This window comes from Pollachius pollachius (genome assembly GCF_949987615.1).
Source record: "Pollachius pollachius genome assembly, chromosome: 4".
In the NCBI taxonomy this organism is placed as follows: Eukaryota; Metazoa; Chordata; class Actinopteri; order Gadiformes; family Gadidae; genus Pollachius; species Pollachius pollachius.
In genome coordinates this window covers 3,479,705-3,504,056 of record NC_136937.1, presented here as the reverse complement: position 1 = coordinate 3,504,056, position 24,352 = coordinate 3,479,705, and the positions used below count along the sequence as shown (strand labels likewise).

The window sequence follows — 24,352 nt, the reverse complement described above, 5'->3', positions numbered from 1 at the left end:
TCATAGAGGCAATGGAACACAATGTCTGGCAAAATGTTTGCCGGGTTAGCTTTGAACCTACTGTAATTGAAATTATATTTTGCAAACAAAAAATATATAAATCTCGGGGCTTGAATGCAAGAGCACCATGTTTTATATTGTTTCGCTGAGCGATAGAATTGTTTATTTATTCGTTTTAAATAAAAGTTTTTTTCTCCAGGCGCATGCGCCGCCTCTAAAAGTTATCCGGACCGACGCGGCTAACGTTAGCTTGCATCCCTCTGTTGGTTGATGTGATTTAGTTCTCCTTCTTCAGCTTTTTTACCTTCACCAGACACGCCTTTTTGATTGTTGAGTATTGGGCAAAGAGTTCTTCCTGGACCGGATCATTCATGATCACTGCTGGAGAGTACGTCTTCCATGTAAACAGCTGGTAAGGACAACCTTGTATTGACCACCGTTATATAAAGTGTCTGAAAACAGCGAACGATCACGTGTAATTAGGTCAAAAGGTTACTTTAATATACTATAATAACAATAGGGTCAGCTGATATCATGACAAACGTGTTGCACCCACGTAGCTCAGCCACGTCTCCATGTCCGGTTGAGTACAATAGGGCTAATACATAACAACACATGACAACTATTGGAATATTGTTCGATCTCGAGTAGTGTTTTCTTTTTCTGACCTCAATATTCATAAGATTACTATGTCCTCTGTCTCGCGCTCTCACTCTTTATGTAGACACACAATATCTGCTTTCATCACGTGCAATACAGCACTTCAAATGTAATTCTGTGCAACAAGCTTTTGTTCGTCCCGATTGTCTTAACTGAACGCTGTTGTCCTTCCACTAACTCTACATAAAAATCACCATGACACCGAGTCACAACACGTTATTTTCCTCCTCAGGTGAGACATGTCAACAAGCATGGGTCTGGTCGGAGCTTCAATGTAGTCGGTTTTCAAATCTCACCCGAGTCATGGAAAAGTTTGGGATGAGCTTCGGGGGCGGCCCCAGCAAGAAGGACATGTTTGACACCATCGAGTCCCAGAAGAAGCAGCTGATCCAGTACCAGACCCGCTTCAAGGACGTGGTCCGGGCCTACAAGAGCCTGATGAAGGAGAAGGAGGCCCTGGAGGCCAGCCTGAAGGTGCTCACCGTGTCCCAGGAGTTGGACCTGGGCCAGCAGCCCCGGGACGGCGGCTCCCTGACCGGCCCGGCCTCGGCGACCTCCGACCTCCTGGACGACCGCTGCTCCATGCACAGCGCCGACAGCCTCGACACGGCCGCCAGCGTCACAAGCGACGGCGCCAGGGGGGAGCCGGCGGGGGACGAGCAGGAAGGCGCCGCCGCCGGGGAGAGCGAAGAGGCCGGCGCCCGGGGCCACCAGGCCGAGCCGGAGGCCGGCGGCTCCGAGAGCGGCCGAGGCCCGGATCAGCTCCTCCGGCGGCACACGCCCCCGCCGCCGGCCGCCGGCCTCCCCCAGGCCGAGGCAGACCGCAGGGTGACCCAGCTGAGGACGCAGCTCAGCACCCTGACCAGCTCCCTGGCCACGGTGTCGCAGGAGAAGTCGCGGATGGAGGCCAGCTTCCAGGCGGACAAGCGCAGCACCAAGCAGGAGCTGGAGGAGCTCCAGGGCCGGCTGGAGGAGGAGCGGCGGCAGCACGAGTCCCGGGCGCGGGCCGCGCAGGAGCAGCTGGCCGAGAGCAAGGCCCGCGTCATCACCCAGCAGCACGAGCGCGCCCGGGAGCAGGGCGACCACGCCCTCATGCTGCGCGAGCTGCAGGAGCTCCTGCGGGAGGAGCGCGACCTGCGGCAGGAGGCGGAGCTCCGGCTGGAGGCCGCCGGCGCGGCGCTGCTGGAGGGCGCGCGGGCGGCGGAGCGCGGCGCCGAGTGCGAGGCGCGGCTGAGGGAGAGCGGCGAGCAGCGGGAGGAGATGCGGCGCGGCCTGCAGGCGGCGGAGGAGGAGCGCAGGAGGCCCGACCCCCGGGTGGAGGAGCTGCAGAGGGAGGTGGCCGAGATGAAGGGACACCACCAGCAGCAGCTGCAGCACGAGATCAGAAAGGTACGGACGGGGGGGGTGGTGGTGGTGGTGGTGGTGGTGGTGGTGGTGGTGGTGGTGGTTGTGGTGGGGGTGGTGGTGATGGTGGTGGTGGTGGTGGTGGTGATGGTGGTGGTGGTGGTGGTGGTGGTGGTGGTGGTGGTGGTGGTGGTGGTGGTGGTGATGGTGGTGGTGGTGGGGGTGGTGGTGGTGGTGGTGGTGGTGGTGGTGGTGGTGGTGGTGGTGGTGGTGGTGGTGGTGGTGATGGTGGTGGTGGTGGGGGTGGTGGTGGTGGTGGTGGTGGTGGTGGTGGTGGTGGTGGTGGTGGTGGTGGTGTTTGAACGATCGGATCATTCACATCCTGGGCATTTAGCAGAAGCTTTTATCCAAAGCGACAATAAGTACATTTGTCAGAAGAAAGAAACAACCATATCTCTCTGTCGGTACAGTAAGGATGTTCATAGAACTAAGTGCCAAGCACTTACAATCGCCATGTTAACCCATTCCCCGTACGCAACAAAGATAGTACGATAAGATGCTACATGATGCGGTGTACTATTTCTAAGTGCCAGGACGTACAAGATAGAATAAGTGCGTGAGAAGCGGGGGGAGGATATGCAGAGTATAGGTGAACTCTGAACAAGTGATCACACTGGGAACTTGCCTACAAATGTGTGTAATCGAAGTAGGCTGATTTAAGCTTTTTAGACAGTGAGGCCAAATGGGCATGAACACATGATGCACTTTAATAGGTTCATAAACTGCATGAATTGATTTCTAACCACCAGAAAGATAGAAAGTGCTAAGCTATCTTAAGTTTCCTTAATGGTCCTGATTCCACAGTTGTTTAAATATCACCACAGATACATTTAAGATGTACTTTGTTAATCCCGGACAGGAAATGAGCATTCAGCAAGAAAAGCAGTAGATTGTGCTCGATGGGAGTGGATCTGAATCGCCTCCGACTTAACGCACGTCCTCGTCTGCTTTAAGATTTCTTTTGGGGGGGATTGTTTTTATTATCCTTCAGTACAGAGAGAGCGATAGAGAGAAAGGTAGGATAGGGTGGGATTCGAACCCGGGCCGCTGCGTTCAGGACTGTGCCTATATGGTACGCGCTGTAACCCCCCTCCCTCCTCGTGGGCCTTCCTAAAGGGCTGATTATGGTCCCACGTTCCTGCAACGCAATGACCGCGCAGACGCTTCGACGCAGTCGTGAACCCTTTTGGTTCTGCGTCGGGTTTTAGTAAGCGGACCAATCATGTCCCTCGCTACTGCGACACCTCGATGGAAGGAAACACTTGGGAGGCGCACGTCCGGCCCTTGCGGTGGACGCAAGGAGGGTCCGCAAGGAGGGTCCGCAAGGACGCAAGGGCTCCGTAACCCCCTTGCGCTGCGTGAACGTGGGACTAGGGCTGCTCGATTATGGGAAAAATCATAATCACGATTGTTTTGGTCAATATTGAAATCACGATTATTCAAACGATTATTTTTGAGTTTGAAAACGAGTTGTATTTATTCTGCCTGTCTCTCCCAAAAAAAACGTGACTGACAACTTTGAAATTTCGCCTTAAAAAAATACACAAAATGGTCAAAAAGAAAATGTTCCAATCTCAAATAATCTACAGAGATATGTATCCAGCTGTTCTTTCTATTAAACATTAATAATAAAAATCGAAAAACTCGATTATGTTAATTCCGTGATCGTTTGACGCTAAAAATCGAAAGTCGCGATCACAATTCGAATCCTCGCCCAGCCCCGCGTGGGACTGTAAAGAGCCCTTAACGACGCGTCCCTCTCTTGCGTCCCCCCCCTCCGGCCAGGCGTCCCAGGCGGAGGAGCGCGCCCGCTGCCAGGCCCAGGCGGAGGAGGGCCGCGTGGCCAGCCTGGAGGAGCGGGTGTCGGAGCTGTCGGCCCTACTGGGCTCCAGCGAGAAGGCCAAGCAGCGGGACCAGCAGAGCCTCCAGCGGCTTCGCGAGCGCCTGCTGCAGCTGGACACGGAGAACAAGACGCTGGCCATCGCCGCGTCGGCCCGCGTCTCCGCGGACCTGAGCGCCGCCGTCGAGGACGACGACGACGACGACGACGACGCCCACCTTGACGTGGGCGCCCTGAGGGTCAAGATGGAGCGGGTGAAGAAGCTGCTGATGCTGGCGTCGCGCCGCAGCCCCGAGCAGCAGCGGCGGCGGACGGCGGTCGGGGAGATCGAGAAGCTGTCGGAGCCGGAGGGCGGCGGCGAGCAGCGGAACGGCACGGAGCTGCGCTGCCAGCAGGAGCTGCGGCAGCTGCGCGAGGAGTTTGAGCGCTACAAGCTGCGGGCGCAGGTGGTGCTGAAGAACAAGAACACCAAGGACGGCTGCCAGGCCAAGGAGCTGGAGGACGCCCGCGACCAGCTGGCCGAGCTCAAGGAGAAGTACATCAACCTGCGGATCCACGCGGACGAGGCGGACGCCCGGCACCGGAGGGGCCTGGAGGAGCGCGAGCAGGCGGCGGCGGCGCTGCTGCTGGCCCACCGGCAGGAGCTGGAGCGCACCGAGGCGGCGCACCGCGAGGGCCTGCTGCGGCTGGAGGCGGAGCTACACAAGCAGCGGGAGCGCGTCGGCGCCCTGCTGGACGAGAAGGACCGCGAGCTGGAGAAGCTGCGCTCGGTTGCGCTGATGTGCGGCGGCGGCGGGCCGGGCCAGCGCCACGGTCGCCCCGACGCCGACTCCGCCGGGACCCCAGAGGGGGCGGGGGAAGCCGGAAGGGACGACGACGGCGGCGGCGAGGCGGCGGCGGCGTGCGGACAGGACGCGGCGCTGGAGGAGAGCGAGATCATCACGCAGGCGCTGAAGCTGGCGGGCACCAGCGCGCCCACGCAGCTCCTGCTCTACGTGGAGCAGCTGGCGCGGCGGGAGGCGGAGGCGGGCGCGCTGCGGCGGGAGAAGCGGCGGCTGGAGGAGGACCTCCACCAGCTGCAGGGCCGGCTGGTGGGCAACGGGGAGCGGCACGAGGAGGAGACGGCGGAGCTCCGGGCGCGGCTGGACAAGCTGACGAGGGATCAGGGCCGGGAGGGCGCCAACCTGGAGTACCTGAAGAACGTCATCTACCGCTTCCTCACGCTGCAGGACGTCAGCGGCCGCCGGCAGACCCTGGGCGCCATCCTCACCATCCTGCACTTCAGCCCCCAGGAGAAGAAGGCGGTGCTGAAGCTGCAGGCGCAGACGTGGTGGCCCGTGGTGGGGAAGTAGGGAGGGACCGCTGCGCCCTCCAATCAGAAGGACTGCTTTGGTTTTAATCACTTGAAAGGTTTATTATGGCAGTGGTGGTGTTTCAGGTCCGGGTGTGTTGGCAATATTAGATTATTGGTATTTCCTTTCTTGAAAAATTTGCCGATATACAACAACGTTTTTGTTTTTTTTGGAAAATACTTACTTACGATTTATGAGTAACGGGGGCGAGTTACTCTGAACTTTACGGTTTCATTCCAAAAATAACCTGAGTTAGGGATGATGTGTTTTATTGAGTATTGACATATGAAGTTGCATGTGACATACATGTTGGTGCTTGGATGTTTACTCGTGTGTTTGGTGTGCGTGTGTGTAAATACTAACATTTGACACTGTGGTTATATTCTCCTGGACCACCTTTTGGAAGAAGCATTTTGTGAATAATGCCGCTCATATGTATATTTTTGATTCCCTTGGAGAATTAAACTATTTTTCCTGTGTGAATCAGACTGTTGGCTGGGACAAAACTAGAAATGGAAAGTGTACTGTAACACAAGACAAAGTATTCAAATTTTTTGAAAACATTTTACTATGAATGTTCACGTCTTGATTATGAAAATATTACAATAGTGTCGGGCTTTCAACATAAGTACATTAAATAAACATCCTTTTTTATAGTCTAACATTAGGTATAAGTTAAAGTGGTAAATGAAAGGCAAAGTTTGCCTGTTTTTACATTCATAGTGTAAGTCAAGACTGAATGAGCAGAGAATTGAGGTTTAGGCCTGCTGGTATAGAGTTATTTACTGCCGGATAGTTTTGAAAATATCCAACTAATATTTAAATTCAAAATAAAAGTGCAGTCTTGCAACATACAATGCTGAAATCAAAAAGTTGTGAGGTAAGCGAAACACTGATTTAAAAAGTGTTTCCACCCGGTATAAATTAAAGTAGCAAAGGTTGGGGGTTGAGTTGTTAAAAAGCAGGGAGAGGTTTGGACCGTCTCTGTTCGAGACAAACCGATCAGAGCTCAGTTACACAAACACTACGGAAGAAGTTTAGCAAAGCTGCCACCCACACACACACACACCCAAGAAATTCGGAAAGGGCGCAAAACCTTACCGTAACTACTTGGAATATTACTGAAAAATACTGGCTTCGCTCGGATCTCGGATCTAGAATATAAACGGAGCTGCCGTGGGCTGAAGGGCAACAGGGGAGGTGTTGGAGTGGGGGCGGGGCGTCACGGCCTGTGTCTGTGCAGGACGTTCTGCAGGTCCTCTGGCAACGCGGCCGCGATGATCTGAACGCAGCCCTCCAATTGGTCCACGGCCCCCTCCCTCACCGACAGCTGTTGCCGGTGAGCCTTGGTCTGTTGGGGGGGGGGGGGGGGGGGGGGGGGGCAACCGCCAAACGTCAAGGCCTTTAAGATGGACCTCCAACCCCCAGGATACCACAATATATACATTGAATATCGGCCGATATATTCAGAATAACGAATGATATACAATATTCAGAATATCGGCCGATATATTCAGAATAACGAATGATATACAATATTTAGAATATCGGCCGATATATTCAGAATAACGAATGATATACGATATTCAGTATATCGGCCGATATAATCAGAATAACTAATGATATACAATATTTAGAATATCGGCCGATATATTCAGAATAACGAATGATATACGATATTCAGTATATCGGCCGATATATTCAGAATAACTAATGATATACAATATTCAGAATATCGGCCGATATATTCAGAATAACGAATGACATACAATATTCAGAATATCGGCCGATATATTAAGTATATCGGCCGATATATTCAGAATAACGAATGATATACAATATTTAGAATATCGGCCGATATATCGATATCGGTCATTGACTACAGCATCGGGCCTTAAAATCCAGTACCGGTCGGACTCTAGCCATAACCATAGGAGATTGGCTAGGTCCGTTATGGTTGTAGTTTTCTTTTGCACTATGAGAAGGTGACTCCCGTTTTACGTACCAGCTTCTCGCTCAGTTTGAGGACCAGGTCCACCACTTCCACCTCAGACTTGTCCTTGGTCCAGCCCACCAGATCCTGAGGAGGGGGGGGTGGTCCCGTGACAGAAGAGCAAGGTGGATTATCAAACATTACCCTCTCAATGCAATGACCATGTTAGAGGTGAATCTCTACTTCAAATTTTATAGTTTTCAAACTAAATCGGGATACAAATCAATACTAGCTCCCAAGTTACCGGGATTGTTCGATCCCAAGGCATTTTCTGACTAACAACCCAAGTGTATCAAGCACCGTCTCACTACTGTGTACATTTACATTTAGTGCGTTTAGCAGATGCTTTATCCAAAGCGAGTACATTTGTCAGAAGAAAGAAACAAAAATACATCGCTGTCGGTTCAGTAAGGATTTTCATAGAACCGAGTGCCAAGCACTAACAACCGCTAGGTTAACCCATTCCCCGTATACAACAAAGATAGCTAGGATAAGATGCTACACGATGCTAAGTAGTGTACGTGTGGTTGAGTCCAACTGGTTCGCCTCCCCTGCAAGTTTAAGAATAACCCATAACCGTGATGTTCAAAGGGGCATGGACCCAATTCGTGACGGGAGGAGACCGTGATCCGAGATCCGAAACCCTGTCGGGAAGACAGCCAGAGTCACCCAGAGAGTGTCACTCAGATCCACCACTAGCTCACCGCGTCACACACCGCCTCCAGGTGCAGGCTCTCCAGCTTCTGGGTCATCTCCCGGCGGCGCAGGCGGTACCAGCCGTCGAAGTTGGGGGACCGGAAGAACCGTCTATGGGGGAGACGGCGGAGGGCCATCAGACACAGTTCATCACCTTTGGTCATAAATAACCTGGCCCTGCCCTACCTCTCCGACCTCCTCCTCCACCACACTACTACCCGTTGCCTCCGGTGTACGGACACAACCACACTCAGAACCCCCAGGACCGAGCTTTGGACCTGGGGTGACGGGGCCTTCTCAGTTGCCCCCCCCCCCCCCCCCCCCCGCCCCCCCCCCCCCCCCCCCCTCCTCCCCCACATGCAACAGGCTAACACTCTCCCTTCATTTAAACTCACACCTTTTTAAGATCGCTTTCACAACATAACTTCCTTCCCCTTCTCTCCCCTTCCTCCTTTTTCTTATCTTCTTACTATTATACATTCTTATTAAATTATTTCATTTTGTGTTCACTCTGTAAAACGTCTGAGTATTTCGAAAAGCGCTATATAAGTCGAATGTATTATTATTATTATTATTAGAGGAGAGGGGAGTCAAACACACCTGTAGAGTCCCATCCAATCCCCTTTGAGCATTGAGGTCAGGTGGGGGCCGGCGTGTTCCAGGGTGGCCATGAACTCCTCTTGGCTGAAGGGGCGGATCTGGGGCGGAGTCTGAGACAGGGGACACCCGACGGAAGAGAACGTGTAAGGGAGAGATCATGGGGACATTTAATACAAGCATCAGCATAAAATCGTCAGAATCATCAGCATAAAAATGAAAAGAAATGCCATGTCTCCCGATGACCTCGCCTAGTGGAAGCATATAAATTGAGAAAAGAATAGGTCCAAGTATTGACCCTTGAGGTACTCCATACCTAATATTGGATATTGATGAGGTGTGGTTCCTAATGGAGACACGGCACATCCGGTTTGATAAGTATGACGAAAACCAACCTAAGGCAGTGCCGGATAAGCCGACCCAGTCCCTTAGTCTCTTTAAAAGTGTTTCATGGTCTACGGTGACAAAAGCTGCGGCTAAGTGCTCATTGTTGACATAACTTATAATGGTTGCAAGTGTTTTTAGCTTGTGTGTTTCTTGTTTTTGAAGATTCATCGTCTCATGTTTATAATATATTACGTTTTTCATTGGACTTATTCCAATGGGACTTGTATTTTAACTTGGGTCTGGATTGATTGATTGATTGATTGATTGATAAGGAGTGGTATTGGAGGGATGTAATGTCATGGTGGAGTTTGGTTCTTATGGTAAATGGACTGCATTTATACAGCGCTTTTCTAACCAGTGGCCACTCAAAGCGCTTTACGATACTGCCCAACCTTCACCCATTCATGCACACATTCACACACCGACGGAGGTTTAGAGGTGTCTTACTCAGGGGGAAACCTAGACGCTAGTAGGAGCCGGGGATCGAACCAGCAACCTTCCGGCTACCAGCCAACCCGCTCTACCTCCTGAGCCACATGCTGCCCCCTTATCTACACAGCAGAGTGTGACGACCCCGGCCCCTCAAGCGACCCACCTTCCAGGGGGTGACGGAACGCTGCAGGGGCATCAGGCTGGCCATGTACCGCTCCTGGGAGACAGAAGGCAAGGCAACTTTATTTATAAAGCGCTTTTAGTACACGAGGCAGACTCCAGGTGCTTCACATTGAAACATAAGTCATACAATGACATGAGATAATAAAGTAAAATAGATAAGTAAAAGGAAAAGTTAAAAAGAGAGTTCAATGTGTTTTAAGATTTAGCAGAAAGCTAAGGCAAACATACAATGAAATTAAGTAATAAAAGAAAATAGATAAGTAGAAGAACAAAACAGGAAAAGTTAAAAATAAAGTTCAATGTGTTTAAGATTTAGCGGAAAGCTAAAGCAAACATACAATAGAAAGAAGTAATAAAATAAAATGGATACGTAAAAGATCAATAAAGGCAGAACACAGCCGGTCAGACCCCCCCCCCCGTCTCCCAGGGCCGGGGGACATGGTGAGGAAGAGGAGGGAGGAGGGGGGTCTTACCAAGGGGATGATGAAGCTCTGCGTGAGCTCCAACAGGTGTCTCCTCAAGATGGCGCTCTGCACTTCCGACGGCCTCTTCCTCTGGATGCCCTGTGGACGCAACGGATAGAGGCGGAGTCAGGGAGGTGGGGTCAGGGTCAGGAGGCGGAGTCAGTAGGTGGGTTCAGGAGGTGGAGTCGTAATCAGGAGGCGGAGTCAGTAGGTTGAGTCGGAGTCAGAAGGCAGGGTGAGGAGGTGGAGTCAGGAGGCGGAGTCAGGAGGCGGAGTCAGGGGCAGAGTCAAGGGGTAGAGTCAGGAGGAAGGGTCAGGAGGCGGGGTCAGGAGGCGGGGTCAGGGGCAGAGTCAAGGGGTAGAGTCAGGAGGCGGGGTCAGGAGGCGGGGTCAGGAGGCGGGGTCAGGAGGCGGGGTCAGGAGGCAGGGTCTGGAGGCAGGGTCTGGAGGCAGGGTCAGGAGGCGGGGTCTGGAGGCAGGGTCTGGAGGCTGGGTCTGGAGGCGGGGTCAGGAGGCGGGGTCAGGAGGCAGGGTCAGGAGGCGGAGTCAGGAGGCGGGGTCAGGAGGCGGGGTCAGGAGGCAGAGTGGGCAGAGTGTTGAGTGGGCGTGGCGTGGCCAGAGGGATGAACCGTCGTCTACCTTAAGTAGTCTCTTGATGAGGATCTTGTCCTTCTGCAGAAAGGTTTTGTATGCTGTGTAGATGCCTACAGAGGGTCACATTGCAGAGGACATTATTCGCCTGGATGTCTTTAAGGTTTAAAGACCTTAACCGCTTCCACTGTAAGGATTCGTGTTGTGGGATAAGCATCTAGGATAAGCACATTTGTATATTAGTAAAAGTTTTGCCCAGACCCTACCTGGCTTTGTGTCCAGGGTTTTGAGTTTGGCCAGCTTCTTCACCTTGACCTGCTTGGGCAGGTCGCCCGCCATCCTGGGGTCTCCCAGACGCACAATGTGGGGCCAGCTCTGGAAGGTCTTGATGAAGAACGGATTGGTGACGCCAAGGATGACATTGGGACTGAGGCAGGCGGACAGACAGACACAGAGGGATGGACGAGAGACACACCACGAGAGGGAAAGGGAGACACACAGAGAAGAAGGGAGACAGACACAAACGCACACAGAAATAGAGGGAAAGAGAGAGGCACACAAAGAGACTCACACAGAGGGAGAGAAAAACCGACACAGACCGAGAACGACAGTGAGAAAGACAGACAGACAGACAGACAGAGAGAGAATACATAAGTACATTGCACTACCCATTTCGCTTTAACAAGGCAAATATTAGTGGTAAAAGAACCACACTGAGACCAACTCCAGGGGGGTCCCCCAGAGGGGCCGCCCTACTCACGGTGCCTGGGTCCTGGTGGTGTACTCCCTGAACTCGCTGTCGTGGATGGTGAAGTAGGGCCTGTAGTCACTGCAGTACTTCAGCGGCGCGATTGAGCTACAGGGGAAGAGGCTGGTTCAGAGCGCTTCTCAAAACCTTAAAGGTGACGCGTCATACCGCAGTGTGTGAGTGGGGCTAGCCGTTACAAAGCCGTTCGGAAAATCAGCCTCTTCTGACATCACAAGGGGGCGTGTCCACCTGGATGCATGACGGACAGACGAGCAACGTTTGCTACAGTCCCACTGGCTAGGCTGGCAGACTAGGTGGACATGCCCACTTGTGATGTCAGAAGAGGTAGATTTTCAAAACAGCTTGTAATGGCTAATCACACTCACACCTGTTGGTATAATGTGTCCCCTTCAAAAGGGGAAAAGTCAGGCACAGGAGAGTATATATCATAGAAGTATATGATGGATTCTATTATACGGTGAATTCAGTTACCTTACGAGGGCCAGCACGATTTCGGACGACATCGTTGGAGACGGCGCCATGACGACCAGGGGTTCCCCTAGCAACGTGAGCTCCCAGAGAACCTGCAGGTGGATCAGGGCTGACTGGAAACACCTGAGAGAGAGGTCACTTGATTATATTCTGACCTATGACCTATCACAGTAGGACAGTCTGAAAGAACCATATCATAGCGAGATCTGATCTAAAGCCCCGTGTATCGACTTCATGTTTTTGAGATTAAACGATTGTTAATTGAAGCAGAATATATGGCCATACAAAGGATAAGCGATCATTTATCTTTTATGAAATATTTCTAGATCGAAGCCGTTTCATCCAAACACTGCTGGTTAAACCATGAATCGTTTTCCTCACTCACTTGAACAGATCCAACTCATGAATGGTGGGCAGCAGAGTTGGCACCGGGAGAAGAAGCTGAGACAAAAAGGAAAACGGCTTGTTTACGGTCACTACGTTATGCTGCAGTTTACTGCGACTTGCTGTCAAATGCCACAGATATATCTACTGACTAGACATTGCATTCAGCTTCTAAGCATGCATCAACAAAACCGCCATCTTGCCACGGGGCAACCACCCACCTGACTGAATGAACGACCGTCGATGGGACAGAGGTCCTTCCTCACTCTAAATCGCCTTCTTTTTAAGCAATCTTCAAGCGGGTTGGTTCACCCCGCGGCAAGATGGCGGCGGCATTGACGCATACGTTCCACTGAACAGCACAGCTCAGGTGATATCCAGGCAGTATAAATATCTATAGTCAAACACCATCAGGTCCAAAAGAACAACACAGGCTCGTACCTCTTTCGGGGCGTGTTTGGTCGGGCTCCCTCCTGGCTTGTCGCTCTTGGATGGGATCCGAACCTGCAGAACCAGGGGACGATTTACTGACTGAACACATGACATATCAAAGGGGACACCAATGCTTGCTTTGAGGTATCGTGCCTACCTGTAAAACCGTGCCCATCACGGGGAGGTTAAGAGTCAAGCCTGGCACCGGCGAAGGCCATTGGTCTATTTCGTTGCACACTGTGCGGCAGACAGAATAGGGTCCGTTTTACCACACAGACCACATCAGAACCATGACTGTATTGAGAGTTGTTGCCAGTGGAATGCTGTTGACCGGCGGCCCTCTCACTCACCGGCCTCCAGACAGGGCTCCAGCTTCTCAAAGTACTCTGGGGCGATGATCCGCAGCAGGGTGTGGAAGAGGTGGACGTAGGGCAGCCTGGACACCAGGACCAGAGACTAGTGCGCGAGACAGAGAGACAGAGAGAGAGGGAGAGAGAGAGAGAGACAGAGAGAGAGAGAGAGAGAGAGACACAGACAGAGAGGATAGAGACAGAAAGAGAGAGAGAGAGATAGAGACACAGACAGAGAGGATAGAGACAGAGAGAGAGAGAGACAGACAGACAGAGAATATGGTTATATTAAGGCATGGAGATGGATGCTGAGGAATACACAGGTGATGGGTGTGGTTTAGTGCTGTGAGGGAGAGAACCCAGGGGGCCGTCTCACCTTCTGAAAGTACCCTCGTTTGACGGAGACGTCCTTCACTTGTCTGAAGTACACGTAACCATAGAAATGGCCCAGGTCACGCTGGAATGGGCAGAGACAGACAGACACAAAAACAAAAGATGGACAAACATTTTCAGTCAAAAGGAATTCCTTCTTTTCAACGGATGCCATTTTAACGTCAACCATGACTAAGTTAAGAAATGTTATAATTTATATAATTATACTGGGATTAGGTGTTTACCAGTCCAGTGAAATCAGTTGAACGCACTAGACAGGTCAAGGGTTTAAGTTGTATGTTCTGGAACTGGTTCTGGTTCTTGTATGTTGTACGTCCTGGCACTTAAATAAATAGTACTTAGCATTGTGTAGCATCTTATCCTAGCTATCTTTGTTGTATATGGAGAATGGGTTAACCTAGTGATGGTTAGTGCTTGGCACTTGGTTCTATGAGCATCCTTACTGTACCGACAGCGATATATTGTTGTTTCTCTTTCTTCCGACAAATGTACTTATTGTAGGATGCTTTGGATTAGTATCCAAAGTATAAGTAAATGTAACCGTGCACAAACCAATATGGCCTCACCTGAAGCGTGACGGGGGCGTCCCGGTCGTACGCATCTTCCCCAAAGTCGGGGCTGTTGCGTCCGATGGACTGGCGAAACCTGAAGCTGAACTGTGTATCTCCAAGGCATCCTGGGAAAAGATATATACGCACGCGGTCAGATTAACTGTCTGTGTCATCTGCTGTTGTGTACGACATGTCTCTGTGTCTGCCATGGGAGTAAATATCTATTTACCTGAGTAAGAGTCGGGGAAGGATAAGTAACAGATGCTGGTTTTCTGTAAACAATGTGGATACGATACAACACTTAGGTCTGTGTGCTTTTCAATACCTTAATAGCATTCAAAACAATGAGGGTTTCGGACAAAACATAATCAATGTTGATGAATCGAGGTAAAACTAAGATTTACCTCCTTCTCCGTGAGTTTAGCATCGTGGGGATACACCAACTGGGGAACCAAAGACAAACAAAAGACTTCATTCATGTAAACTATAACAAAATAGGTTTGGACTGTATAGCTTTTCAAGTACATGATGACACTTAATCCAAGGGAGTGTTCAACAAGATAACGGTATTCTATGAAAAACACTTTTTTCTTGAATCATCAGCATCCTTGCCATCATCAGCACCGGTCAGTGGAGGATGCTACAACCTAGCTATGCGAAAAGCTAACCACTGTTTCTCTATGGGTAGTGGAGGATGCTAGGACACGACTACTTTAACGATACGGCCAGTGGAGGATGCTTCCAGATAGCTAGTGTACCACTATGGCCAGTGAAGGATGCTACTAGTTAACTACTGTGTATTTAAGGACATTGTAATATGCTACCAGTTAGCTACTGCACCTCTATTGCCACTGGAGGATGCTACAAGCTAACCGCTGCACCTCTTTGCCCAGTGCAGGATGCTACACGCTAACCTCTGCAAACCTAACGCCACTGGAGGATGCTACACGCTAACCTCTGCACCTCTATTGCCGGTGGAGGATGCTACAAGCTAACCTCTGTACCTCTATGGCTTGTCCGAGCTCGAGGTCGAAAGTAACGACGCACACGCATTCCAACCAGGACAGAAACTGGGCCCACGTTGAGCGGGAATCCGTTCTTTCCACTGCGTTCCCCGTCTCATTGTGATGAGATGCGGGTCCGTGGGACGGATCCATCACGAACCAGAGGTCAGAGTCTTCATTGCACCGTGTTCACAACATGTGTGTGTGTGTCAGGTGTTTCCAGCTGATACCAACGACGCCCTCTGGCGCCCCCTGTCGATATGTACCCGAACTATGTCAACAAACGGTGCTTGCTTAATACCTATTAATTGTATTCTCGTTCTAGTCTTTATTGTCATTTAAGTAAAAATCTGTTAAACAATATTTAAAAATAAAACGGCAAAGTGGTCAATTTGGTCAAAAGCAGAAATCTCGGGGTGGCGCTCGAGGCGACTACATATCCCTCAATGCACCGCAACTCGTCATCATCAAAATGTGCGGTCCCTCGGTTGTAGTTTAAAACCCTGGCATTTGAGCCTGAGCCTTGCTTTCCGCTCCCTCTCACTGGATTGACGATGGCTTCGGTTGAAGACCCCTGCTCCTTTGCGTCGTCCTCCAAGTGCACCACCAAGCATCTGAACCTCAGCTACCATGTGGACTTCGAGAGACGGGTTCTGAAGGGGAAGGTGGCGCTCACCGTGGAGATTCTGGAGGATCGCTGCTCGTCTGTGGTACAGTAACGCTATGCTTACACTACTGGTACTACTGGCAATGGTGGGATTATTACACGCTCCCAGAGCCGTAAGAGATGCGTAATACGCTGTACAATCAAATAAAAGCATTTGATTGCGGGGGACGAAAATATGCACTCTGTTTGAATCGAAAAGATAATTGTTGCGGTTTTTTTTGTTTGTTTTTTATATTGTCATGTTTAAAAGTATTCCTTGGGAGGAATTTAAGTTTACAGCATACAACAATTTATGTTTCCTTAAACTTTGACCGGTACAGTAATGCTGATGAAGCGTAAAGAAAGTTGTGCGCTTGGTTTGACAGTTCAGCGGCACAAAGCCACCATTTGATATCTGGGGTCAAAAAGCAGAAACATCAATAAAACCCGACGATTTGTTCACTGTAGAACTTCCCGTTGGAGTTTGTACATCCTGTGCCAACCTCACGGTGATTACCGAAACTAAGTTGTGTTCGTGTTTTCGTGTTGAAGTTCCCCTTCCCCCTCATTTATTCCCTTCCTTCATGTTATCTGAAAGACTTTGGACACCCGAGACCTCAAGATCTTCTCGGCGACAGCAAATGGACAAAGTGCCAAGTTCAACATGGGGCCGGAGCACAGCTTCCTCGGCACCCCCTTGGAGATCACCCTGCCGTTTGAGCTCTCCAGGTGACATGCCCCTTCCTGTAATCTCACGTTCAACCATCAACATAACTGTTTTTTCTTTTGTTTTTTTTTCATAGTTTAATCTTATCCACTGCCATACAACTTGTCTCTATGTGTCTTCCACGTTCCCAAAAATGCAGTCATAGATAAGATCTGTGTACCTGCGCGTGCCTGTGTGGGTGTGTGTGTGTGTGTGTGTGTGTGTGCGTATTTGGACATTATCAGGGGGCAGCAAGTGATTGTGGAGGTGGCCTATGAGACGGCTCCCAAGGCGACCGCGTTGCAGTGGCTCACACCTGACCAGACAGCGGGGAAGAATCAGCCGTACCTCTTCAGTCAGTGCCAGGTAGTCTTTGGACGAACGCACAAGGGAATCCATTATAAACTGCTCCTGTGCAATGTGGTTCACTCGCAGATGCAGGAAGTGGATGATGCACTGGTTTACCACCTTTTATTTTCTGCGTGTCTCTGCAACGTTTTCCGACACATTGACACATATATACGCACACACACACTCAGACTCATACACATTGCACACATGCTGGAGTGTTTTCTCCCCCTCAGTCAGTAAAACGCACACACTTCCCCTCTATGGGTTAGTCATAACAGGATCAAAGGGTGTAGGATTAAATAACGATTGAAACACCATCATAAAGAAATTCAGTTCCAGAACACCCGTCTGAGTCTCTTCAAATCCCCCCCATAGTAGGGTTTGGGTTGTTGTTTTACTGACATTTTAATTTCCCCTCTACTGATGATAACTGCTTCCAGGCTTCCATTTTAATACTTAATATTTAGTTTAATAATTAATTTGATATCTCTTATTATACCAGACCATGCACTGATAAGCTGCACGTAAAAAGAGCTTCACTATTGCGGGTCAATGTTGCGGGTCGATTAATAATGAAGATATGAGGATATTGACCGCACTATGACCCGTTTGCAGGCCATCCACTGCAGGACAATGATCCCGTGTCAAGACACCCCCTCTGTGAAGCACTCCTACTATGCTCAGGTGAATCACACACACACACACACACACACACACACACACACACACACACACACACACACACACACACACACAAACACAAACACAAACACAAACAAACAAACACTCGCAGACAGACAGACAGACCACACATTTTTCACCACACAGAAAAACAGATATGTTTGTTAGTGCTGGGTCTATACATAAAAACAAGTGACTGAATCATATATTCGATCCAATAGTATTATGTAAATCATTATTATATTATTACAATAATATAATTGGATCTTTTCAATGTACGTTACATAATAATTAATCAAGATGACCATGTTATACAGCCTAGCCCTGCATCGTCCTGGCTGTACTTAAGGTGTGTGTGTGTGTGTGTGTGTGTGTGTGTGTGTGTGTGTGTGTGTGTGTGTGTGTGTGTGTGTGTGTGTGTGTGTGTGTGTGTGTGTGTGTGTGTGTGTGTGTGTGTGTGTGTGTGTACATGCGCTGCCCTCTAGGTGTCCGTGCCAAAGGAGCTGGTGGCCGTGATGAGCGCCATGCGTGACGGACAGGAGCCCGACCCGAAGGACAGCAGTCGGCTCATCTACCGCTTCAGACAGCCGGTGAGCCCGCCCACATCTCTCCCTTCCTCGCTTCTGATTGGCTCAAAGACGTTTTCGTTTCATAGGTCACCTCCACAATTACTTGCTTCCCCCCCTGATAATGTTCACACACACACACACACACACACACACACACACACACACACACACACACACACACACACACACACACACACACACACACACACACACACACACACACACACACACACACACAAATGCATGAACGCACAGGCACACACACACACCCTGTTATCGTGTCACAAATCATTTATTGTATTAACTCGTCGCCAATCTCGGCGTACGTTAGCCTGTGTTGCTCGGCAACCATTTTGCTGGCCTGAGGAACTACGAGGCTTGCGTGTCTCCAATAGAGGAAGCACAAAACCGTTTTTACTTGTGTGTGTGTGTGTGTGTGTGTGTGTGTGTGTGTATCTGCCGACCTTTGACTCTTCCTCGCCCATGCCCTGCAGGTTCCGATGCCGTCCTACCTGATCGCCATCGTGGTGGGAGCGCTGGAGAGCAGGTACCGCGTTCTCCACTCCCTGAACCGACCCACAACAGGCCACGGCCCCCGTGTGCGCTGACCGCGTTCAACTGGACTTACCCGGTGTAGCAGCGGGTTGTCGTGAACACTTGATAATGATACATTTTATTTGTAAAGCACTTTTCATAAAATAATCTCAAAGTGCTAGAAGAACCGAAAAAAGCATAATAACAAAACACTAGGGGCAATAACGCGTTAAAGTCCAGTGATGAAATACGTTAATAAAAACAGCTAAAAGGGGAGTTGGAGTGCAGATTGAATTTTGAAAAAAAATCGAAGGACAACTTAAGAACGCTTGCTTGAACAAAAAGGTTTTTAGCCCTTTTTTAAAAGTGTCCACAGACTGGGGTTTCTGCAGATGTTCAGGGAGGGAGTTCCAGATGTGCGGGGCAGAAGGCTCGATCTCCCAGGGTGCAAAGTCTTGTCAGGGAAAAGCCTGATTTTAGCGTAAGCTTAAAACCCGTAGGAAGAAGAGCAAGGATTTCCTTTTTTTCTGTATATATTTTCATACTTTTGAATATAACCAATAGGATCGTCTTGTTTCAAAGGAGCAAAGCACCCAGAGCGCATACCTAGCGCAGCCTCATTTTTTCCTCACCCTCCGGAAAGGACCATGTCTATTTTCAGATTCTAAACAACAAAATGTTGCGTCTTTCACCTACACGGCCATGTGCTTTGGGCTTGTGTAGGCTAAGACTCAACAATAGTCTCTTCTTTATTTCTATCTTCTGTATTAACATGACATTATATATGTTTATATTTACATGTGATATCTTTCGTTCCCCCCCCCCCCCCCGCCAGAGAGATCGGGCCCCGGTCCCTTGTCTGGTCCGAGAAGGAGTACGTGGACAAGGCGGCGTTCGAGTTCTCCGAGGTGATATTCATCCCCTTATAGTCCACCCCGCTCTGCCCTGATCCCTGCTCCTTTTAACCACCGGACGTGCGAGGGAGTGACGCTTCCTGTGTATGCCTCGCCCCGCCGCAGACGGAGAACATGCTGAAGACAGCCGAGTCCCTGGCGGGGCCGTACGTGTGGGGCCAGTACGACATCCTGGTGCTGCCCCCCTCCTTCCCCTACGGGGGCATGGAGAACCCCTGCCTCACCTTCGCCACGCCCACCCTGCTCGTAGGAGGCGCACACACACACACACACACACATTTGTATTGTATTAGACACGCACACATTTATATTGTATTAGACACATACCGATTTATATTATGTATCAAACACAAACACGTATATATGGTTAAAGTTTCAGGTTTGATTTTAGACAGTGAATTAAAACATATTGAATATTTCACAAGTAATTGTATGCTTTTGTGAGGTGTTTATCACTTCACAATAAATCATCAAAATTACTATTTAAAATAAAGTTGTTATATTTTCAAATGGCACCTGCCATCTTTTTAGGATTTGCACTCTTGATATCTTGATATTTGTATGTAAAATTTTGTTTTCCATTTTGTGTTGCAGGCCGGAGACCGATCCTTATCCAACGTAAGACAACACCCTCTATGTTATCCTTTGACACACAAACACACAACACACCTGATCCCAACGTATTTGTTTTGATTCTGACTTTGCATGACAGTGTGTGCGTTTTGCATTAAAGAGCCACAATGAGGCTGAAAACAACACTGTATGCAAAAAGCGTACCGCATGTATCACAGTGATCCTGTGTCCGTCTGCCCGTCCCTAGGTCATCGCCCACGAGATCTCCCACAGCTGGACCGGTAACCTGGTGACTAACAAGACCTGGGAGCACTTCTGGTAGGGCTGCTCGAATATTGAAAAAAATCATAATCACGATTATTTTGGTCAATATTGAAATCACGATTATTCAAACGATTATTTTTGAGTTGAAGACATGATGCATTCATTCAGCATTTCTCTCCAAAAAAAAACACTTTGTAAAGGAGAACTTTGAAATTTCCCCTTAAAAAAAACACATAATGTCTAAATCCAAAACAATGTACAAATATGTGTCCAGCTGTTAAAAAAAAAATCGTTACAACTCGATTATATTATTTTGGAGATCGTTTGACCCAAGAATCGAAATCACGATTACAATTTGATTAATTGCACACCCCTAACTTCTGGTTGGGCTGGACTGTTCCCACCGTTCATTGCATCAGCTGTCTGATACACGCGTCACTATAACCCTTAAAGATGATGACATCATTTGGTGTAGATGCAACTCTTCAAGTGTGATGTGTGTATGAGTTGAGAGTGAGTGAGTTTATTTCTGTGGTTTTCCTCATGTAGGCTTATTGGTTTTCCTGCCGTCTTTTATGCAAAACGAATATCAACACGCGTGTTTGTGTATGATTGTTTTCATATGAAAGAAAATTCCCCTACACTAGTGAAATTAAGCGAGGGAGGAAGTACAGCAAATTTGTCCAGAAATACATTTCTACCCTGACATTCCCTCGAATATATTGCTCCACAGCTATGCAAGAACATAACTCGTTGCTGTATTGACTATGTGCAAGATACATTGTTAAGTATGAAGCTGTACTGGGGCATATCTCACACATGGCTCTCTCCCGGCCTTGTCCTCAATCCTGGGATCAGTGTGAACAGAGGCCCAAGAAGACATCTCGCTGTGTCTGCCTGTTTCACCATTCTCTCTTACAGACAGACGGACAAACAGGACAGTTCTTTGATAGCGAAATCCCGAACAATAGGAGAGAAAACGTACTCTCTAATGGTGTCGCTCGCAATGTACTCCTGTTTCTGATTACCATCATGTAGCAACCATCGTGTTATAGTTGGGAGGGTGATTGTGGTCTGGAGGTCGGGCTAGATGGTTGGTTATGTCAAACCAGTTCAACTCCGCAACACATTCGTTTTCTCTGTCTCTCTGTTTCTGTCTCTCTTACTCTGTGTCTCTCTTACTCTGTCTGTCTGTCTCTCTGTCTCTCTGTTTCTGTCTCTGTCTCTCTGTTTCTGTCTCTCTTACTCTGTCTCTGTCACTCTGTCTGTCTCTCTTACTCTGTCTCTCTGTCTATCTTACTCTGTCTGTCTATCTGTCTCTCTTACTCTGTCTCTCTCTCTCTCTGTCTCCCCCCCCCCAGGCTGAACGAGGGCCACACCGTCTACCTGGAGCGCATGATCGGCAGATCTATGGAGAGCGAGCAGTTCAGACAGTTCAAGGCCATAGGAGGCTGGAAAGATCTGCAAGAATCTGTGAGCAGCACACACACACACGCACACGCACACACACACACACACATATACACACACACACACAACAGCACGCATACACACAAGCACGCACACAAATCCACCCTCCCAGTTCCCATAAACCACAGTCTGTTCTCGGAGGACAGCCAGGTAAATGGAATGCACTCTATCCGCTGGGCGTTCGATCCCCGGCTCCTCCGGGGAGTGTCGAGGTGTCCCTGGACAATACACCTCTCTAACCCTGAACGCTCCTGACGAGCTGGCTGTCGCCTGGCGTGGCCGACACCGCCGTCGGTGTGTGAATGTGTGCGTGAACGGGTGAATGTGAGGCAGTGTTGTAAAGCGCTTCGAGTGGCCACTGGTTAGAAAAGCGCGACATAGATGCAGTCCATTTACAAGACGTGCGTGTGTGTGCGTGTGTGTGTGTGTGTGTGTGTGTGTGTGTGTGTGTGTGTGTGTGTGTGTGTGTGTGTGTGTGTGTGTGTGTGTGTGTGTGTGTGTGTGTGTGTGTGTGTGTGTGTGTGTAGGTGAAGACGTTCGGAGAAAACAACCCCCTGACTAACCTGGTCCCCAGCCTGCGGGACGTGAACCCAGATGACGCCTTCTCCTCCGTGCCCTACGAGAAGGGGTTCGCCCTGCTCTACCACCTCGAGGAGTTACTGGGGGGCCCCGGTGAGGGGGACACGCGCACCTCCGGCCTCCGTCTGTCTATCATGCACCCGCACACTCTATGGCCCTCGCTCACACACACACACACAGTCTTTTTTAATATCTCACACACACGCATGCATGCATGCATGCACGTGTGTACGTACGTGCATGCATGCGTGCACGTACGCGCACACACACATGCATGCACGTGCGCGCGCAAACAAACACACACACACACATACATACACATACACATACACACACAGACACACATATATACACACACACACACACACAAACCATTCTCTCTCACACACGGCCACACATTCATAGACGCACATATACACGGCAAACATAAACAGACAGACACACAAACTGTATCCGAAACGCATTGGATTTAATTTTTCTTTTTAATAAAGTTTGTTTTTCAGTGTGTTTACAACAGTTTTTTACAGTGTTTACAAATTGTTGACTTCGGTCATTAGGAAAAGTGCTTGATTCTTTTCCTTCCATCCGAGTAGAAAATAAAGGACTGCCACGATTAATAATCTGTTGTGTTCCTTCCCCGGTCCAGTGGTGTTCATGGGCTTCGTCAAGTCCTACATCCAGATGTTCGCCTACACCAGCGCCACCACAGCGGAGTGGAAGGCCTACCTGTTCACCTACTTCCAGGACAAGGTGACCTTTGACCTTTCCCTTCCCCCCCGGGGCCTCTTTAGGCTAAGTCAGCCGATGTGTCAGACTCGTTATATATATAATATATTATATATCATGTCCTGACGTCGCCCCCTGGGGTCTGTCTTCAGGTGGACGTCCTTAACAAGGTGGACTGGAACACCTGGATGCACACACCGGGCATGCCGCCCGTCAAACCGCAGTGAGTGTTGCCATGGTTACGATCAGTACGCTCGTCCGGAGTCCGAGTACGTTGACATCGAACGCTTCTTCGGGAGTACTTCTCTGTTTTTTCCGGAACGTGACCGATAAATATCGTTACACTCCAAAGGAAAATCATTCTTGTTGAATGGACGAAGCTCTCAATTCTACACTGGCCAAACGCAGGGTTTCGCTCAGTCCTTATTATTGTTAATAATTGCTGGCCAAATTTGTGTTCGCTTACAGATCCCTGACTACAGGTACATGGCAACAAATATGTAGCGAATGCAGTCTTTCGATACGAGTCTAAGCTCATTAGTCTTTAGATATGATTTTAAAGTCCTCAGTCTTTAGATATGAGTCTAAAGCCTTGAGTTATGATTCTAAAGTCATCAGCCTTTAGATATGGGTCTAAAATCAGATCCACGGTCAGTACGACATCTTCTCCATGGATGTTGAGTTGATTAGAATGTCTCCCCCCAGGTACGACACCACAATGGCGGACTCCTGCATCGCACTGTGCACTAAATGGACCACGGTAACCTCCCCACTTTACGGCCATCACCGCCATCACACACACCAGAGCGACCGGGTTTGACCTTTGACCTGACTCCTCCTCCCTCCTCCTTCTCCTAGGCCGGTGAGGGAGACCTGGGGGGTTTCACCGCGGCGGACCTGAAGACCCTCTCCTCCCACCAGGTCATCGAGTTCCTGTCCCTCCTCCTGCAGGAGGTGAGACTCACGGACACAGGCAGAAAGACTGTCTGTCTCTCGCTCACTCCGAAACTCACTCAGTCACTCTCAAATTCGCTCAATCTCAAATTCACTCGCTCTAACTCACTATAACCCACTCACTCACTCACTCTCAATCTCTGAATATCTCACTCTCAAACGCACCAACCAATTCACTCTCAAACTCACTCAATCAATCTCAAACTCACTGACTCAATCTCACTCTCAAACTCACTCACTCATTCACTCAGTCGTTAACTCACTCATTCACTCGCTCTCAAACTCACTCCTTCGCTGTCAAACTCACTGACTCAATCACTCTCAAACTCACTGACTCAATCTCACTCTCAAACTCACTCCTTCGCTCTCAAACTCACTGACTCAATCACTCTCAAACTCACTCCTTCGCTCTCAAACTCACTGACTCAATCT

General features: G+C 49.4%; 3 protein-coding genes across 3 annotated transcripts in view; 2 read left to right on the top strand and 1 right to left on the bottom strand.

Moving 5' to 3' along the window:
* The first annotated feature begins 234 nt into the window (after nt 1-234).
* On the top strand, nt 235-5,702 carry gcc1 (GRIP and coiled-coil domain containing 1). The gene is made up of 3 exons (XM_079734092.1): nt 235-412; nt 893-2,049; nt 3,850-5,702. The coding sequence occupies exons 2-3, from the start codon at nt 964-966 to the stop codon at nt 5,254-5,256; spliced, it is 2,493 nt and encodes an 830-aa protein (XP_079590218.1). The 5' UTR covers nt 235-412; nt 893-963; the 3' UTR covers nt 5,257-5,702.
* Nucleotides 5,703-5,851: 149 nt separating this feature from the next.
* Nucleotides 5,852-15,170, bottom strand: dennd6b (DENN/MADD domain containing 6B). The gene is made up of 19 exons (XM_079734093.1): nt 14,954-15,170; nt 14,354-14,392; nt 14,179-14,221; nt 13,965-14,074; nt 13,382-13,462; nt 13,006-13,111; nt 12,813-12,892; nt 12,665-12,727; nt 12,225-12,280; nt 11,840-11,962; nt 11,360-11,455; nt 10,866-11,026; nt 10,648-10,712; nt 10,018-10,107; nt 9,525-9,578; nt 8,546-8,655; nt 7,954-8,056; nt 7,262-7,336; nt 5,852-6,607 (listed from the first exon to the last, which is right to left on the bottom strand). The coding sequence occupies exons 1-19, from the start codon at nt 15,104-15,106 to the stop codon at nt 6,479-6,481; spliced, it is 1,737 nt and encodes a 578-aa protein (XP_079590219.1). The 5' UTR covers nt 15,107-15,170; the 3' UTR covers nt 5,852-6,478.
* Nucleotides 15,171-15,453: 283 nt separating this feature from the next.
* lta4h (leukotriene A4 hydrolase) overlaps nt 15,454-24,352 on the top strand; it is an 11,006-nt gene continuing 2,107 nt past the window's right edge. Inside the window, exons 1-16 of the mRNA XM_079735253.1 lie at nt 15,454-15,663; nt 16,198-16,328; nt 16,551-16,671; nt 17,272-17,340; nt 17,823-17,927; nt 18,401-18,453; nt 19,276-19,348; nt 19,460-19,600; nt 19,949-19,972; nt 20,175-20,245; nt 21,553-21,664; nt 22,189-22,333; nt 22,887-22,990; nt 23,119-23,189; nt 23,672-23,726; nt 23,825-23,920. Coding sequence (XP_079591379.1) covers nt 15,508-15,663; nt 16,198-16,328; nt 16,551-16,671; nt 17,272-17,340; nt 17,823-17,927; nt 18,401-18,453; nt 19,276-19,348; nt 19,460-19,600; nt 19,949-19,972; nt 20,175-20,245; nt 21,553-21,664; nt 22,189-22,333; nt 22,887-22,990; nt 23,119-23,189; nt 23,672-23,726; nt 23,825-23,920 — 1,527 coding nt within the window. The 5' untranslated portion in view covers nt 15,454-15,507. The remainder of the gene's footprint in view (nt 15,664-16,197; nt 16,329-16,550; nt 16,672-17,271; nt 17,341-17,822; nt 17,928-18,400; nt 18,454-19,275; nt 19,349-19,459; nt 19,601-19,948; nt 19,973-20,174; nt 20,246-21,552; nt 21,665-22,188; nt 22,334-22,886; nt 22,991-23,118; nt 23,190-23,671; nt 23,727-23,824; nt 23,921-24,352) is intronic.

Coding starts and splice junctions, on each gene's coding strand:
- gcc1 (XM_079734092.1), top strand. CDS start 964: ATGGAAAAGTTTGGGATGAGCTTCGGGGGCGGCCCCAGCAAGAAGGAC. Junction 2,050..3,849: donor TGCAGCACGAGATCAGAAAG/GTACGGACGGGG, acceptor CCCTCCGGCCAG/GCGTCCCAGGCGGAGGAGCG.
- dennd6b (XM_079734093.1), bottom strand. CDS start 15,106: ATGGATCCGTCCCACGGACCCGCATCTCATCACAATGAGACGGGGAAC. Junction 14,222..14,353: donor CTAAACTCACGGAGAAGGAG/GTAAATCTTAGT, acceptor CATTGTTTACAG/AAAACCAGCATCTGTTACTT. Junction 12,728..12,812: donor TGATGGGCACGGTTTTACAG/GTAGGCACGATA, acceptor CTGGTTCTGCAG/GTTCGGATCCCATCCAAGAG.